The sequence below is a fragment of the Typopeltis vanoorti genome, chromosome 9 (assembly GCF_054136105.1).
Source record: "Typopeltis vanoorti isolate ZY-2024b chromosome 9, IOZ_Tvanoo_1.0, whole genome shotgun sequence".
Lineage (NCBI taxonomy): Eukaryota > Metazoa > Arthropoda > Arachnida > Uropygi > Thelyphonidae > Typopeltis > Typopeltis vanoorti.
Genome location: NC_143557.1, coordinates 87,675,090 through 87,694,796, shown reverse-complemented (window position 1 = coordinate 87,694,796; position 19,707 = coordinate 87,675,090). Strand labels below are relative to the sequence as shown.

General features: G+C 33.1%; 1 protein-coding gene across 3 annotated transcripts in view; it reads right to left on the bottom strand.

Moving 5' to 3' along the window:
• Nucleotides 1-19,707, bottom strand: part of LOC150103228 (uncharacterized) — a 196,078-nt gene that overhangs the window by 80,784 nt on the left and 95,587 nt on the right. For all 3 annotated transcript variants that reach the window (XM_090397353.1, XM_090397355.1, XM_090397354.1), the window contains one exon: nucleotides 13,113-13,302. In XM_090397353.1, coding sequence (XP_090253479.1) covers nucleotides 13,113-13,302 — 190 coding nt within the window. The remainder of the gene's footprint in view (nucleotides 1-13,112; nucleotides 13,303-19,707) is intronic.

Genomic DNA, 19,707 nt, shown 5'->3' with positions numbered 1-19,707 from the left:
CTAGACAGATGAGAACAATGAAATAAAATTTTATAAAACAAATAATGACCTAACAGAAAATATCACAATGTTAGAAGAAGATGAAAAATAGGAAAACACCAGGAGAAGACAATATAAATATAGAACTATACAAAAATGCTGGTGAAAAATTTAATGAGACTTCTGAAATTTTTAATATGGTTTGGATGTCTGGAAAAAAGCACTGGTTATTCCAATCTATAAAAAAGGATATAAAGACGACTGTAATAACTATAGGGGAATTAGACTGCTAAATACATCATCAAATTCCTGCAATGTATCCTCAAGGGGTGTACAGGATATGATAGTACTACATGAAAAATTTACATCATTACTAATTTCCTATCTACAATTTTCCTACAAATCAGTCTGTTGCTTGTCAAGACTCCAACATTATCAGATCATATATTTCTATCTTTTAAGGTATTTTTTACTGTATCTATTCATCTATAAGATATAGGTCTGCTAAATACAGGATATAAAATATATGCAGGAATATTAAAAGAGAAGCTAAACAGTATTGTAGAGGACAAACTACTAGAAGAACAAAACAGTTTCCGAAAAGATCGATCCTGCATTGATCCAATTTTTACTATAAAATTATTAATAGAAAAGAGAAGAGAATTTCAAAAAGAAACACGCGTGACTTTTATTGATTATGAAAAAGCCTTTGACAAAATTAGTAAACAAAAATTGTTTAAAATATTAACCAATTTAAATATACCAAACCAACTTTTAAAATCCATTCAAGAAATATATACAGGAAATAAAATAGCAGTTATATTAGAACACATCTCAGAATGGAAAGATATATCAAGAGGAGTACGACAAGGAATGTACCCTCTCACCTCTGCTTTTCAATATATATAAAATTATAACAATCTGGAAACAGTATAACCCATTTGGTATAAAAATAACATCAATAAATGAAGATAGATACACTACTATTTGCAGATGATCAAATAGTATTAGCTACATCAGAAGATGATTTACAAAAATCATTAAATGATATGACAATATCTAAAGAAAACACATAAATAATGGCATTCAAAGGAGAAAACCCAATAAGAAGTAAAATAGTGATATACATTAAAATATTAGAACAAGTAAATACTTTCAAATATTTGGAATGTGATTTATCATATGAAGAAGAAAAGACAGACACTATAATATCAAACTTTGTCAAAGTAAATGCTATAATAAATAATATATTTAAGCAATCTCTAGTACAAAAGCACACTAGAATCAGACTACATAATGTATGATTATGTAGTCTGAATTCTACTATATGGAAGGCAAAACATGGACCATAAAAAGGAAAGATGAAAAGTGAATTCAAACAGCAAAAATGAAATTTCTCAGAAAAAGCTGGATATACCAAGTGAAGTCATAAAATAAATGGAGAAATTTTACAATCCTGAATATAAAACCAATTAATTACTACATATGACAGTGTAAACAAAATTGGATAGAACATTTAAATTGAATGGACAACAGCAGACTACTGAAAATATTATACAAATATAAAATAAGTGGAAAAAGAAGAATCGGAAGACCAAGAAAGAGATGGCATGAGACCGGAACAGGTCACCTGGCCTAAAATCCATGTTAAGAAGAAGCTATACTGTGGTGCTGGCGTATGTATTGTCCTTTTATAACAAGCTGAAGGAGTAGAAGCTTTGTTTAATTTGTGTATTAATTTTTACAAATTTTATTTGATATCCCAAATATGAAAGAACAAACAATTACGGAAGAGAAGAGAACATTTAATGAAGAATGGGAGCGGTACTACATGTTTGTAGCCAAAGGAAAAAAAACGATGTGTTTATTTGTGATACTGTGATTAACAATAAAAAGATACAAATGTCCATCAGCATTATGGTACACAAAGGTCCACAAATATGCAAAATTGGAAGGATAACCAAGAAAATCTATATTTATAAATATAGAGCTTCAGAAAAACCAACAACAATTATTTCAAGCGATGATAGGGTAAAGTAATGAAATTACCAAAGCAACTTATAACGTAGCATATATACTCTGGAGAAAAGGTAAACCATATAGTGATGTGGAAATCATAAAACAGCACATTGTTGAAGTTGTAGCATGTCTGGATTCAGATAAAGTTAACAAATACAAATAACTTCCTCTTTCATGAAGAATTATAACCAAACAACAACATGAATTAGCTGTCGATGTTGCCGAACAGTTTCAAAAAAATTTGCCAAAATGAAGATACTTATATGGTTAATCAATAACTTTAGCAAACCATGTAGATTGTAATGCAGCTTGTGTCTTTGTATATATGTATATGCTCCAGATGATGACCTTGATATGAAGGTCGAAATGTCGAGTGTTCATTTTGTTAGAGCAAAACTAAACTTTTGCTCTAACACAGTAGTTGTCTCCATAATTTTTCATAATTTATGTTTTGATTGCCTTAGATGCTGTATTTTCTGAGTCAGTAATATCAGTGGATATTACTGACTCAGAACAAGTTTTAGTTTATATTCACATTATAAATTACATATTTTCAATGTTAAGAGGAGTTACTAACTTTGGCTACTCTCCTGGGGAGAACATGTGGAATTGATGTTTTTAATATTTTTAAAGATAAATGTCAGGAAGCAAAGCTTAATTTGTATAATTCAGTAAGTGTATGCACAGATGATACTCCTCTGAGAGGAAAACATGAAGGATTTGTTGCATCACTGCAAAATGCAATACAAAATTCTGATAACATGATTTCATTTCATATTACATAAACAGAATCTTTGAGCCGAATCTGCTCTTTTTAAAAGACACATTAAGGAATGTTACTGATATTGCTAACTATATTTGAGCAAGTGCATCATCAGTTTCCAATGTGCTTCAAATTGATGAGGAAACATTACGTGTGGATCTTCCTTATCACTCTAAAGAGTATGCTAGTTGTCACAGGGAAAAGTTCTAGAAAAGGTTTTAGCACCATGAAAAGAAATGACATTTTTACATGGAACAAAATAAATCTCATGAATTTTCTAAATAGGATTTCTGCAGAAATGCTGCATTTTTATGACTTAACATCAAAACAAAACCATCTAAATGTTTGTCTACAAGGAAGGCAAAACTAAATCAATATATGAAACGTAATTCAAGCATTTAGGAAGAAGTTGACATTCTTCAAAACTCTTCTTTTCAAACTTGTATTTTCAGCTGAACATTTTCCTGAACTGGCAAAGGTAATTGAAGAATGGTGCAGTAATAAAACCTTAAGAAACAGATATTAATGAATACAGTGGTGGCTTAGACTCACTGATTGAAGAATACAATCACAGGTTTAAAGATTTTGAGAAACATGTTCTCACACTAAAACTGGCTTTCCTACCACATCTGGTTCTCCAGTGAACCTGAAAAATTTACAAATGGAGCTGACTGAGCTCTTAGAACTGTAATCTCTATTTGACAGTAAGAAAGATACCATTGAAATATGGAAGAATGCTGTTGAGTACCCAAAAATCAAACATGTTCAACATATGATGTCTTGTTTCAGCATCACAGCAAGTTATGCTGAAACAACATTTTCACACGTAGTTCAAATTAAGATATGCATGAGATCACAAATGATGAATAATCACCAGGAACACCAAATGAGGCTGTTTAATTTGCAGAACTTTATTCTCAAATTATTAATTTGTTTGTAAATAAATAAAACATTGAGAGTTTAACAGATTTCTAATGTTGAGATATCAATATTCATACTATATGCATATGACCTCTCTATAATTTTAGCAAAATTTATTATATACGAAGTATGTAGCCTTATGAGGAATCCATGAAGTGATGTATGGCCTTCCAATGCCTATAGGTTTCCCAATCAAGATGATTTCTGTCTACTCAGATAAAAATACCAGACAAGTTGTTTCAAAATCTTGAAAATTATTCAAATGGTTCCACCTTCTTCGTGAAAGGGAGAAGGGGAAGGAAAGTCAGAAAAATTAACAAACAGGGATGAAGGATTATAACTGTGATGAACAAGGAGGTGAGGTATCTGCATTATAAAATAGTTCTATTGTGGAAATCTCATAATTAATATTTCCATGCACATCACCATCAAATTACTAATATACACTGGTTTTCTTAAATTAATGAATAAAGATAAAAAATCAGGATATCTCAAAAATCATATGATACATTTTTATGCAATTCAGTGAAAAGTATGATATGTGAAAGAAACATCCACAGAAACTAAATAATTTTTAATTCTAATTGCAACAAATAGGTACATGAAGACAATGGTCAAAAAAAAGAAGTCCAAAATTTCCAAAGCCTTAATAAGGAATGTGGTCATCCTTCTCAGCAATACAATGTTCACAATGATGTTTCTCACTATTTTACAATGGTGCCCAGGAGCTAAGTAGGTAATAACCATTGCTTCTTCAAAGCTCTCCAAGTTCCTCAAGGTGGGAAGTATTGAGAGCAGCAACATGTCTGCCTAAAGCACCTCGACATTATTGCATGACACCTCCAGGAATCCAAGGACTCATTGCGGAAGGGCACTCTACTTCGCTAAATACATCTCACCCTCTCCACTACTACTACTTAATTTCTCCTATGACACTACTACCACCATCAATGCCATCTACTGTCCATCATCACTAACAACAGTATTCTTTGTCTGTAAACTGCACATGTGTTCTGAAAGCTGATTTGTCTGTACACAGGATGAAAAGCCAAGTTTCTCAGAGGGAAAAAACCCTGTTACCTCTGTATGAAACCAGCTAACTGACCTTCAATTGAAAAAGCCCATATAAGGATTCTCCTCGTCCCGATGAGAATCAAACCCAGGCCTTTTCCAATCAAGGGGAGCAATGTTCGGCTGTTCTTCCAATTGCACTACAGAGGAGGATAGATCGAGTGGGTGCAAATACCATTAGCAACCATTTGATGTGCATATCTCCAATTTATTGCTAACACTCTACTTCAGAACACATATTTATTCATCGGTGGAAAAACCAATGTGTACATGATTAATCTAGACATTGGTTAAGGTCAGAAGTGCACAGGAGACTTCTGTGTGCTGTAGCAGCAGATACCAATGTTCCTGTAGCCAACGTGAGGTCAGATCACAGCTGATTCAGAGTAGCACTGCTGTTTCAGTAAGCAGATAATCGAAGATATCTGTGATCTACTGTGATTGTGGCCTGTGGCATTCTTTCACTATCTCCAAGATGCTGTTTGTGACTGTTAGAACTTGTCACATAGTCTGTGAACCATGGAAAGACTCGCATGCAACCATCTGGCTACATCCACTTGACTTTTGCTGGCTTCTAGTTTCATGATGGCTCGTCACCTGAATTCTTATGAATTCAGGTGGCAAAATGCCCACTTTTATGTCATGATCATTTGCATATACTGCTGACAGTGCCACATTATACATAACATACCTGACTCATATATCCCAACTTGTTTTCATTTGCTGCCTCTATTGCTCCTCTTCAAGCCATCTCCCTCTAAAGCTATATTTTCTATAACTGAAATAGCCTAATAGTGAGGTTATCTTTCTTGTGAACTTCCAGCCTTCATAACTCAAACTGGCCTCTCTTCTCCAGCTCCACCATTTAAGAACGCAGGGATGCATTTGACATTAGCAACGATCTAACATAGTCAATTACCCATTCAATCTGTCAACACACTTGATCACATCTTATCCAGCTCCATTTCCAAATATACTGTGGATATCAGTTCTCCTATGGGGAACTCAGAGAACAACTTCATATGTCTTATTTGCCATGGAACAATCTCCATCCAGCAGGTCTCAGTCTGATGTCATTCTAAGAATGCCAAAAAATGGGATGACCTCCGACTTCTCCTTTCCATGGTCTGACTACTGCTTCAGTTCTCTTGATTGAAATACATGCTCAGGCTGAATAACAGTAATCCTCAAGAAATGACAGCCTTCATCTCTCATTACACCCAAAATTCCTGTCCACCATCCAAGCCTTGGTTCTCAAAAAAGTGATGCAGTACAAGGAAAAAATTCATCATACCATGAGTGGCTCAAGACCAAAACTCCAGCTGCTCACTCTATCTATTGCAGCAATATAGATGAGGTGAGCAGCTGGAGCTGTAAAAGAATCAACAAATCCATATCAGACTTTGAAAGAGCCAAGTACTACAAATTCGCCTCCTACCCAAATGAAGGTCATTCCTTCTGGTCGCTGGACAAGATGACTTTTGTCCACTCATGATTCTATGCTCTCAATATCCAGATAGTACCATAGTCACTTCACCCAAATAGGAAAAGAATCACCGTTCTCTTCCAATTCCTGCACAGCTGACCAGGGCAAAGTATCCCCCCCCCCTGACACACACTTTACCACAAACTGCTCACTCGATGCCATCCAGTTTTCTGTCAGAAAGAAATATGAAGAATCTTTAATAACATAAATACAAACAAGTCATCTAGTCCTGACAGTATCATACCTATCGTGTTAAAAACTTCTGCCCCCCCCCCCCCAAAAAAAACTAACTCCTATCTTATATTGCCTCTTCAATTTATTGAACTGGCATGGAAACAGGCCCAAATCCAGTCCATTATTCCAAAGAAATAGCGATAAGTTGTTCAACTGTTCTCACTTCTGTTCTCTCAAAAATTGTGGCAAAAGTCATGAACAGCATCTTTTGCATCACCTGGAGACCCTATCAACTAATCAGTAACCAGCAATATGGATTCCATCAATCTTGATCATCTCAGATAATCCTTGGCTAGAGATAATCACAGATAATGAAAAAGTTCTAGCCTTCACTACCCACACCTTTGGATTCAAGACATGGAAAAATTTGAAAAAACTCATTGTCAATCACGACATTTCAGAAACATCTGAATGGATTTAGTACAGGGGCCTACTTACTTCCTCATGCATATAAACGACATGCTCTCACAGATTGTAAATATTATCCATAACTTTGCAGATGATAGTAGACTACATTCCTGTTTTTTATATGACAAACTTCGTACTGCACATTTGTTTGAACCCTCAAGATCTACCATGACCAATGTCCTAAACTCCAATATCCTAGATATATTTCAATGGGGTAAGAACAACCTTGTGGACTTCAGTGCCACCAAAAGTCAGTCCTGTCTGATCTCACATTCTTTTCCCTAACTTTCTCAACTGTCAAACCATGATCAGAATTCTCTCTGAGGCCTAACCTACTGAAACTTTTCCTGGTAGAAACATCTATTTGCAGCTGTCAAAAAAAAACTCAGTGTACTTATCTATTCAAGACACTGCTTCACACCTTTTCAGATGCTAATTCTATAAAAATCTGACCAACTGTGGAATATTCCTCACATATTTAGGATGGCACACTGAAATCCTCTCCAAGATTGCTCAATGCAATGCAAAAGAGGGATCCCTCTCTCACAGATTCCCCAAGTCCTCCGTTCATAGATGTTCAAGTTTATGCCTGTTCTATAAACGCATTACCAGATAGCGCTCAACGGAATCAGTTATTATCATTCCTTCCCTTTCCACCAAAATAAGAATAAGAGCTGTAGCTCACCAACACCCATTTACAGTTCAGCTTGAAACTTGCTGAATCAACTTCTCTGCACCCTCTTTCATTCCATCTACTTACATTCTTTGGAACAACTCTCTCCCACTCTGCCTTCCCAATGAATATAACCTTTAGCTATTCAAAAAAAGCAAACAGATTCCTCCTTTTTTCTTACCTGTTTGCCAAATACACAGTGGCGGCTCATGGCTTGAAATTGTGATACTGTAACTTTTGAAATATACATACACACTACACATACAGTGTACACGTGTTTGGATAAAATATCAAAATTATGGTAAAAATTTTGATATTTTGATAAAAATAAATTAAACATGAAAAAATATCATTTATTATCGATAAAATTACACAGTTTGGTATAATTCAAAATCACTTAAAAATAAAATATATTCTTCTTGTTTTGTTTCATGAAATAATATTGTTTATTATCGATAAAATTATACAGTTTAGTATAAATTCAAAATTACTTAAAAATAAAATCCATTATCATAACCCCAATAATGCTCTAAAATAAAAACTAACAAATGTTATGCTTTTAATTGTAATGTCCAAATATTTAAAGAGATGGAGTAAACACGATAAGCACTACGAACACTCTACTACTAGTGCAAACTGCATATAAACAATAGTGGAATTGCAGGGCGGACAGTGTCGCATTATGCTAATAGCTCACATCTCACTATGACATACATATATGCATATATATGCTTGTGCGCATAGCAATAGGACACTGTGTAAAGCACAGTACTGCTAGCGTCCTTTGCCCTCCTAAGTGCTACAAGATGGATTTTTATTATTTTTTTATGCAAAATAAGAGAATTGTATACGATTATTGATGATAAAATTAAATATTACAAGCAAATATAAATAAATTAATAAATATATTTATATATCGAGAAAAATTGGGGGTGCTGCAGTTCCGCAGCGCCTATGCACGAGCCGCCCCTGCAAATACACATGGTGATAATATCAGTTATTCTCTTATCAGAGCCACAAAACTTAAATACAAATCTTTATATTTTCATTTCTCAATATTTTGAAGTAAAAATCTGATCCTGACAACCCCTACTTGACCAAACCATAACTTTCTCCCTCAAATTTCTCTTTCGTAAATCTTGCTTATAACAATCAATAGGGAAATTCCAATTTTTTAAATTCTGTTTTACTTATTTATTATTTTATTTTTTTGTAAAGGGATGCTATTAGAGCTCTACTCCTTTCATCCAGAATTTGACTTACTGATCACAGACCATTGTAAAACCTTTACATCATCATGTTTCAGCATTTCTGGTCAGAAATGCTGAAATGTAGTGATGTAAAGATCTACTTCAGCTGCCTTTCTATATTTCTGATTTCTGATGGCCTTTTCTATTTGAAGTATTGATATGAACTCCTCCCCACAATCTGTGAATTTTTTTTTTTTACTACAGTTCTGTCACTACTTATTTCATTTAAACAATCTCAAAATAACCACCCTTGACATCCAGAATATTTTTATCTTTGATTTTTATCATCATCATCAAATTCCTGATATGTACCCTCAAGGGATGTACAGGATATGATAGTACTACATGAAAAATTTACATCATTACTAACTTCCTATCTACAATTTTCCTCCAAATCAGTCTTATTACTTGTCAAGACTCCAACATTATCAGATCTTACATTTCTATCGTCTAAGGCACTTTGTACCGTATCAATCCACCTATATCTTGGTCTTCCTCTGGGTCGTTTTCCTGCCAACCAGGCAGAGGACACTTGTTTTGCTAATCTCTCCTCGCCCATTCTGTTTAAGTGACCATACCAGGATACTGACAATGTCAAGTTCTTTCCTAATATCCTTGTTTTTAATATGATATTGCAATTGATTCCATCTGTTCACGCCTCTAATCTTTCTCAGGACTCTCATATCCGAGGTCTCAAGTCTTTGGTCAAGTGTTTTACTTCTGACCCAGCTCTCAGAACCATAAGTTAAAACTGGTTTGAACACTGTCTTGTATACAGCTAATATAGTGTTCCGACTAATTTCTCTCTTATTCCATATGAATTTATTCAATTGACTACCTACCATACCAGCTTTGTTGATTCTGCTGTCTATTTCCATATTTAATTTACCATCTTCACTAAAAATTGTGCCAAAGTAGCTGAAATGTTTTACTTGTTCTATAGGTTCTCCATTCACAATGCACCTGATATTTTCATTGCTTCTGCCTATTTTCATTATCTTTGTCTTGTTATTGCTGACCTTCATATCATATCTGTCACAACAGTTATTCAATTTAGTCAGGGAATCTTGCACACTTATAGCAGATTTATTTAGAAGTATAACATCATTCGCATAAAGCAAGATGCTGACATTAACATCTCCAATTTTGATATCTGGTTTAATATCACTTTCCTTCATAATGTAATCCATATAGATAATGAATAACAGAGGTGATAATGCACATTCTTGTCTGACACCAGATTTAAGATTAAACCAACTCCCTGTACTTCCTTCAATTCTAAATGCTGACTTACAACTTAATAAAGACTAAATATTGCTAGATATAATGATCCACTGACAACATACAACTGTAGCATTTTGAAGAGCTTCTCTCTTGGCACCTTGTCATATGCTTTTTCCAGATAGACAAAACTTAAATACAGATCTTTGTTATATTCCCATGCTTTCTCAACTAATTGTCGTCAAGTGAAGATCTGATCCTGACAGCCTCTATTGGGCCTGAATCCAGCTTATTCTTCACCAAGCTTTTCTTCCACAATTCTTCTCAACCGTTTCTTAAGTATACTCACATAGATCTTGCCAGGAACACTCAGTAGGGAAATACCTCTGTAATTCTCACATTGTTTTATTTCCCTTTTTATATAAGGGTACTATTAGAGCTCTACTCCAGTCATCGGGAATTCGTCCCTCTGTCCAGGCTTTCTGAACTATGCAGTGCAGCCACTGTAAGACTTTTATACCACCATACTTCAGCATTTCTGGTCAAATATCATCTAGTTCTGCTGCCTTTCCACATTTCAAGCCTTTTATGGTTTTTTCTACTTCAAGTATAGATATGTAGTCCTGATATACCGTGTTTTTTACCACTGTAAGAAACATGAAACTACTTGTTTCATTTAGCAATTTTTCGAAGTAATTACTCCATACTTCAAGGATATATTTTTCTCCTGTTTTCATGTCACCTTTGTCATCTCTAACTCCTTTTACAGCACTCTTTCCTCCATTTCTATGCTTCTTCAACAACCTCCAGAATATCTTACCACCTTCTTGATATTTATTTTCTATGTTCTTGCCAAAGTCCTCCCATGACTTTTGTTTAGCTAGTTTTACATAGTGTTTCACTTTCTTACATTTGTTTCTGTATTCTCAAAAAGCAAAAGCTGACTTATTTGCCAGGAACATTTGATATGCTTTCTTCTTTTCCTTCACTGCCTCTTTAACTTCCTGTGTCCACCATGGAGTTCTGATTTTTCTATCCTTGCAGACAACCTCACCACATGCCTCTCTGGCTGAATCAATCAGGGTTTTCTTCAAGGCTTGCCACTGAATCTCCAAGGTTTGGTTCTTGTTCTCAAACTCTTTCATTTTCTATATTTTTCAATATAGAAAATGATGGTACAACATGACAAATTTCTTTGATTTTTATGTTACCTTTATCATTTCTGGGTTCAATAAAATTAAAAAACAGAGATGATTATAACTTTGAGGTGAGGAATAGGGAAGGGATGACTTAGGAGGAATTCTGTTATGAATACCTCATACAATTTTGGTATCTCTAATTCTTGCCTTAACTATCAAATGTAAACAATTTCTTCTCTCTTCACAATTAATCATCCCTGGTACCTCTTCTTAGAATTTCATGATGTGGATATGTTACAAATGAACACCTCACTCAACTAGGCACTTCTGCAATGCAGTGACTAGCAATGATATACCTTGGTTAGGTAGTGCCAAGTTTCTATTTTTGTCATAAGGAAAGTTTCTTATGAAAGAAATACTTTACGAATTTTAAGCAGCTTTTCAATGCAATTTTGTGAGCCACATATATGTGAAGCAGTATGATTGTAATGAAAATTAACTTTGTCCTTAAAGTTGTTTTTTTCCCCCCAAACTAATTCAAATCTATTTTTTTTCCCCTTTCATTTTTGCGCATTGTTCTATAATTAACTTCCCAATTTGTATACCACATTTTTCTAAATCCTTATCACAGTAAACAGCTGTTCTTATTATAAGGATTTCACATATTTTATGCAAATGAGGTTTTTTCCCCTTTAACAAAAATCACAAATTCTAGAGACTAAATATAGTATTCTGCAAGTTCTGCTTCTTGTAGATGCTGTTTAGGAGTGATGTTAATTATTTTTTCTGTGTGTCATTCTTGAGTTGTATCCATTCAGTAAAGCTGCTCTTGTTTGATGGCTTCCAATTCTTGTTTGAGGGATCTCTTGGAGGAACAAATTATGTGTGTTCTCTGGATACTAAGGATTTTATGACAACATGCTTTTGAGATGGATAGTGAGCTGAGTTATTATGGATATAGCATCCTGTGAAGGATGATTTTCTGTACACAGAAGTGGAAAGTGCTCCATCCAGGTTATATTGATATACATGTCCAGAAAGGAAATTCCTCTTGGTGATTCTTTTTCCAATGTGAATTCATTTTGAGGATGTAATTTATTGATATTTTTGTAGAAATGAGGAGTTTGGCTCTATGTGGTTCTGAATTGCAAATACATCATTATGTTGTAGCCAAACACATGGCTTGGGGTTGAGAGCAATGATTTCTTCCAAATGTTACATAAAGCAAAATATTTGTACAATAAGTAATTTTCTACTGTGTATAATTATGAAAACTCCACAGATCCCACTATACAAGAAATGTATAATTAGCTTTCACTATAGTGAATGCTACAGTTGATGTTTACTATAGCAAATCATCTACTATTGTGAATTCCCTTAGAAGAGCATTGTGTCTATGGGGGGGGGGCTTTAGACTAAATAGCTTTTTGTTAATTTGAGCTGTATTATATTATACTATAATAGGGTCATTCTGAAGAAAATTCACTATGGCAAACCATTTAATGTGTTTGGATTTATTCTGGTTTAAAAGGTTTATGTTCATATATGATTTGGCATTTGCAAGAGATGCAACACAAGTAGCAGAGTTATTTAAAGAGGATCTGTGGATGCTTCCTGATTGGCAGCCATGAAGAAATTTCATTTAAAGATCTAATTGCTTTTGTGTGTGTGATGTTTTTTTTACTGTTGAATTGTTTCCTATAATATCCTGATAGGATAAACATTACAGGGATGATCTTGTGTTAGAGCAGCTTGTACTATATAAATTCATCTGATTAATTATGGCTTCAATTCAGAAACTACAAAACCTGAATTATATTTTGCAAAGACATTTAGATACCGCTGCAGTTACTCTCTATATTACTCTGTAATTAAGAATACATAACATCTAATTATAGTGGTTATTTACTTTGTTGGATTCCGAATTATTTCATTAAATCTAACTCACAGCTTTGTAAACATATTCCGCCAAGAGGTCACTATGAAGCTAGGCTTAAAAAGTGGCCATCGTCTTCTTGTATAATGTCTCCAGTGCTCTTGACTTTCTTCAGCTTCCATTACTTGATACCATCTTTTACAAACTTGGGAACAACTCCATAAGGATAAATCATCTAAGTTGGAAAAGATGACTCCTAAAACTAAAAAAAAAAAAAATATATATATATATATATATATGAAATAAGAAAAACTAATTTTATATAATGAATATCTAACAAGCACATTATGTCATCCAAACTGCTAAAAAGGAGCCAATGGCAACACCAAATTTAATCAGCCTGTCCAATCTGAAAATTGATCATGTTATATCCTTATGATTTTGGGTCAAGACGGAAATTTAATTCTTCGTAAATATGTTATTGGATTTTCAAGACCTTAAAATATATGCTGTAGGAAATGCTAATGTTATCACATCAGTTTGGACTGAATATTAAGGCACTATTTTCTGACAGCAGACAAGACTTAACAAATTCAAGGAATATAGACACAGACCCATCCACCTATCTTGAAGTTTGAAGTAATAAAGATGATCAAATTATAGAATTAGTAAAGCATGTGGACCCAATGAACTACCAGCAGAAATTATTAAAACTAATCAATGACAGTAATATTAATAAAATTATTCAACAGAATTTATGACACTGATAAACTATCCTCTGATTGGGTGAACTCGATCTTCATTGCATTGCCTAAAAAACCTAATAAAGAAACTTGTGATGATCTTAAATTGATTAGCCTAATGAGCCAGAATCTCAAAATATCCCTAAAAATTATTCATAACAGAATATACCAAAAATCTGATGATCGCATTAGTAAAACTCAGTTTAGTTTCAGAAATAGCCTAGAAATAAGTACTTTTCCGCTCATGTATCTTAGCATAAAGATGCAGAGAACAACAAAGTGAAGTTTATATTTGTTTTATTGATTTCGAAAAGGCTTCTGATAAAGTCCAGCATAATAAACTCAAACATCTTAGAACAACTAGGCCTAGATTATAAGGATGTTAGAATCATTAAAAACCTCTACTGTGGCCAGATTACATTTAACAGAAAACATCAGGCCAAGTAGTATCAAAATTGAAAGAGTTGTGAGACAAGGATGTGTATCATTTCCACTTCTGTTCAACATCTACTCAGAAGTCTTATTTCTCAAGGTCTTAGAAGGAAGAAAGGAGTAATCGTAAATGGCCAATTAATAAATAACTTATGCTATGCAGATGATACTGCTTTAATTACAACAAATATTCAAGATCTTCAACTAATTTTAGAAAATGTGTCAACAAAGAAAATACAGAAATGGACCTAAAAATTAAAAAAAAAAAATGATAATAAGCAACAACCCTTTGATAACAGCTAACTTAATTCTAAATGGAAATAAAATCAAAAAAGTGAACAAATTCAAATATCTGGGATCCTAACTAAATGAAAGTTCAGACTGTGAAATAGAGATAAGATCAAGAATTAAAATTGCAAGACAGTCTTTTATCAACATGAAACCCATTTCGTGTAACAACAGCTTAGACAATGAAATTCGAAAAGCCTATTAACAATTAATTACACATATTAGATGTTTTTGATAACTTCACAACTGTTAAATATAATTGATAAACCACAATACAAATGATAAATTTGTTACTGTATGCATGTTGGAACACTGCCAGTTGTTACTATCATGTTCTGTGGTATCAGAATGTGATAGCAACAACTAGCAATGTTCCAACATGCATACAGTAACAAATTTTCATGGTGCTATATCTTAGGCCCATGGCAGTTAAATTTTTGATGAAAGCAGACCATACTTGATGTAAAATTAACCCCTGATTTCTATTGTATTGTGTAGGGATCCTAAGCAAAGTGCTACATATGGTTCAAGTTTACTATATGGAGTTGAAACATGAATGTTAAAGGCAAATACAATAAAAAATAAAATAAAAAAAAACTGAAAGCCTTTGAAATGTGGATATTTAGAAGGATGCTTAAGATCCCATGGACAGAAAAGGTTAAGAATGAAGAGGTACTGAGAAGAATAAATAAAAATCGAGAATTAATATTGTGAAAAGAAGAAAAACTGCCTACTTGGGACATCTAATGAGAAACCATAAATATAACATTCTCCAGATAATATATTAACACAGAGCTCTTAATCAGGGCCATTAAAGACAGAAGTAAATTTGCAAAAGTGGTTATTGAACTCCATTAGGAAATAGCACTTAAAGAAGAAAATGATGTACAGGAACGCAAGACATAATAAATTACATAAAATGGATTTATTTTATGTATACATTTTATTAGTATAAAATTTTCACCCTAGTATCAAGGGTATCTTCAGTATAACCTTCAAATTAAACACCAAGAACAGAAACCAATATATTCAACAATGAGGCACACGAACTGTATGTACACAACGTAGAGTAATGGTCTAATTAAATTAAAATTCTAGTAAAAATAACTAACAATACAGTGGTATCTTGCTAATCCGAACTGTGGTTTGAAAGAAAAAAAAGTTTTATTTATTACGTACCATTTTGTGTACTATTATTTTTATTTAATAATTATTATTTTAACTATTATTATTTATTTTATTATTATTACAATACAGTATAACTACGGTGATACACAAAAAGTGGAAATTCAAAACGTGCATAATTTGGTTAAAAATATAAATCCAGAAGTTGAAATTTCACAAACAGATGCCACGGAATGGATTACAGGTAGAACCGAAAGTGAATTCAAAATCAAATCAGATGCTGAAATTATAAATATGACCATCCAGAATGAATTAGAAGACGAAGATGACGATAAAGAACTCGAAGAAAAAAAAAAGCAAAACATGAAGCAGTTGACAATTTTAATGTGTGTGTATAGAATGTGCTAAGCAGAATGATACAACTTTTCCACAAAATTTTATTGCTAATGCAGCTCCAAGAAGAAGCTTTTAAAAAAAGTTTAGCATCCAAGAAGCAAAAGAAAATCAGTGACTTTTTTACAAAGAAATAAACTTTTTTTATTTTGTGAAACATTTTTTGTGTTGTATACAAGAAAGTGATATTTTTTATGCAAATTTATTAAATCAGAATCCTCAACAATACAAGTACGTACAAACTAAATTTTTTACTAAAATAAACTTGTGTTCTGTATTATTTTTTAAGTTTTACATTACAGTGCAGTAGCTTTTTTCTATCAGTTACTTCATTTATTTACAGAATTAAATTGACATGCCATTATAATCTGATTATTTTTGTCTTAAACGCTAGTTATTGATGTCTCTTCTCTAATCCGAACGAGCACTGTTTTTATTAAATGATATATTCACATAAACACAAGAAAGATATTTATTTAACCAAATATTTCGGTCTGGAAATAGCAGACCATCCTCAGTGGTATTACAAGCACAGTTAACAAAAAAAAAAAAGCTAGAATACTAACAATAGATCGTTAAAAATTGAACACGCCGCGTGATGTTATATCACTAAGTATGAAATGGAATATTTTGAAGTAGAGACATGATTGAAAAAAAAAAAAAAAATTAAAAATTAATGAGTAATCTTGATTAGACTTTCCCAGATTTTTGATATAGATATACAGTCATTACGATTCAGGTTGGGACGATGGAGCAAGGCCTCCATGCTTTCCTTGAACAAACGTTCGAACCTATAATGGGATCTATGTAAGAGGTGAATCCTGGACCAAAAGATGCTGTGGTCAGTTTCAATCCCATGTTGAGCCAATCCAGACTTTTCAGGTTTGTTGTGAAGAATGGAGGATTGATGTTCTTGGATTCTTTTTTCAAGAGAACGTCCAGTCTGTCCAAAATAGGAGAGATCACAGTTGCAAGGAATTTGATAAACTCCAGGAAGAGATAAAGTTGAGCGTTTGTCTTTAGGAGAAGGAAAATGAGAAGACAATTTGTTAATAGGTGAATATGTAGTTGTTAAATCATATTTCTTTAAAATTATTGCGATAGGTTCTGAAATACTGGAGATATAAGGAATAGGCACGCGACGTATTGAAACTTTGTTTTGTGGAGGATTATAAGAATTGAGAAGATGTTGAGTGCTTTTTTCAGAAAAGACATTGAGTTTCATGTGTTTTTGGATAGTAGAAAGTTCTTTCTGTAGATAATCAAAAGTAGAACAATTAGTTTTGGCTCTTCTGATGAGGCATTTTATAATTCCTGTTTTTTGACATGGATGATGGGCTGATTCTTTAAGAATATAACGACCTGTGAACGTTGGTTTCCTGTATACTATAGTTGTAAGAATATTTGAAGGTGACCGGATGAGGAGAACGCCTAAAAAAGATAACTGGTTGTTTTCTTCTATTTCCATAGTAAACTTTATATGATGATGCATGGAATTAATACTGTTTAAAAAAGGTAAAGAGTTTTTGCTGTGAGGCCAAATAGTAAAGATGTCATCTATATATCTTACCCAAAAAGATGGTTGAGGAAAAATAGATGAGAAGAGGACTTTTTCTAAATGTTCTAAATAAAAGTTGGCTAAAGCCAGAGAAAGAGGACTTCCCATGGCCATTCCTTCTACTTGGCTGTAAAAGCTATTTTGACACACGAAACATCCAGAATGTATTACGAAATCGAATAGTTTTATAATGTCTCGAGGAAAGATGTCAGGAAGTAATTTTAAAGTTATATAAAGATTCTATACCATAGCTAACCATAAGATCTGTAGGTTGTAATGAAATATTTTTTAATTTTTCTAAGAAATCTGAGGAATTTTTTAAAGAAGAATTAGAGTTGCCAATGTAAGATTTCAATAATTTAGATAGATATTTGGCTGTACGGTAAGTAGGAGAATCAATACAATCTACTATTGGACGAAGAGGATAGTCAATCTTATGGATTTTTGGAAGGCCATGAAATCTAGGAGGTCTTGCAAAATGAGTTTTAAGTCTTTCAATTGTGTCTTTATCTAAACTGATGACTTCATCTAAGAGGGAATTTAATTTCTTTAATTGTCTGTTGGTTGGATTATAATCAATTTCTTAAAACAGCAAACTGTTTTTATTATTTCGGATTAGCGAGATACCACTGTATTTAATTTAAATATACTGATTTAATTTAATTGTTATTTAATTTAAACATATATATTTTTTCAATAACTTATGACTATATAGCTGAATGATAAAAGAGAAAATATTTCCAAAGGCACTACTAGTTTCATATTTCTAGAAGACTTCATCAGGTGCATAATACATAGGAGAGGGAGAAAAAAAGATATATAAAGATCACTTGGGTATATCAAAATTCTAAATTATCAACAGATTGCTCACATTAGAATGAATTCATGGACTAGCTGCATCACTGTTGTCATGCAGAGGACATGATCTGAGACAGCCACAGTTAAACAGCAGAGGAGAGTAACAATCAGAAATGTTGTGGCTGAGGTTGACATTAAGGCAAACAGGATTTAGTGCAATTTCTGTTGATACTAAGATTTTTCTTTCAAGTTCATCAATAACATTTGTAAATGATTTCTGATCTATCCCAGTTTACTGAGTGTATAGTGGATTGATGGTCATTAGGATCTGAAGAATTAAGAACATGACTGGATAAGGCTGTGGCCTTGGTTCTACCATAGGTAACATCTCTAAGATGTTCTTTGATATGAAGCTTAATTGATTTTGCCAAAATTGAGTTTGTCCATAATATGGGGAATTACAGCCACACCTGGATACTTCAAATTGTTCTGTTTAGGTTTTACTGGTTGAAGCCAGGACCAAAGCACTGTTAAGGTACAAATCTTATTTCTTGAGGATTTTTGTTAATTTGTTAAAAATAGAGCTGATATATGGAATAGTGATATACCCTTTCAAACCATTACTTTCTTTGGCACAGTGTTTAGGAGCATGAAACAAGAGTTTATAAATCTACTGTTTACAATAACCATTCTTCTGAAAAATTGATAAATGCAGCTTTAATTTTTTGGTGATCTCTTCTTCATTGTTGATGAGAGTATGTGCATGGGTTCCTAAAATAGAAATAATACTAAGCTTTTGAGGTGGATAACAACTGGAACTGAGTGTGAAGATTTCTGTTGGTAATTCTAGGTTATCTGTAGATGGAGATTTGTTTTTTAAACAAACGTGTAAGTTTTACATCAAGAAAAGGAAGTGAACTTTTAACTTCTAGTTCTGCTGTAAATTTTTATCCTAGGATGTTTGTTGTTAAGATGGGTCAAGAACTCTTGGAGTGAATCTGGACCATAGCTTCAAATCACAAAAAATGTTGTCCATCTTTTCCACAATCTTAGTTTCAATGGAAAGGAGTTTATTGCTTTTTCTTCAAAAATTTCTCAGTATATATTTGCTAGTACAGGTGCTAGTGGGCTTCCCATGGTTAACCCATAATTTTGCTTGTAGATCACGTTTCCAAAAATGAAGTAGCATGAATTTATACAGTGGCTTAAGAGTGTCACGATTTTTTAGATAATATAATCCAACTACTTAGATTCAGTTGATGTTGCAAGGACTCAATTCTTTGTATAAACATTCCAAGAGATTATTATTTTTATGCAGAACCTTAATTTT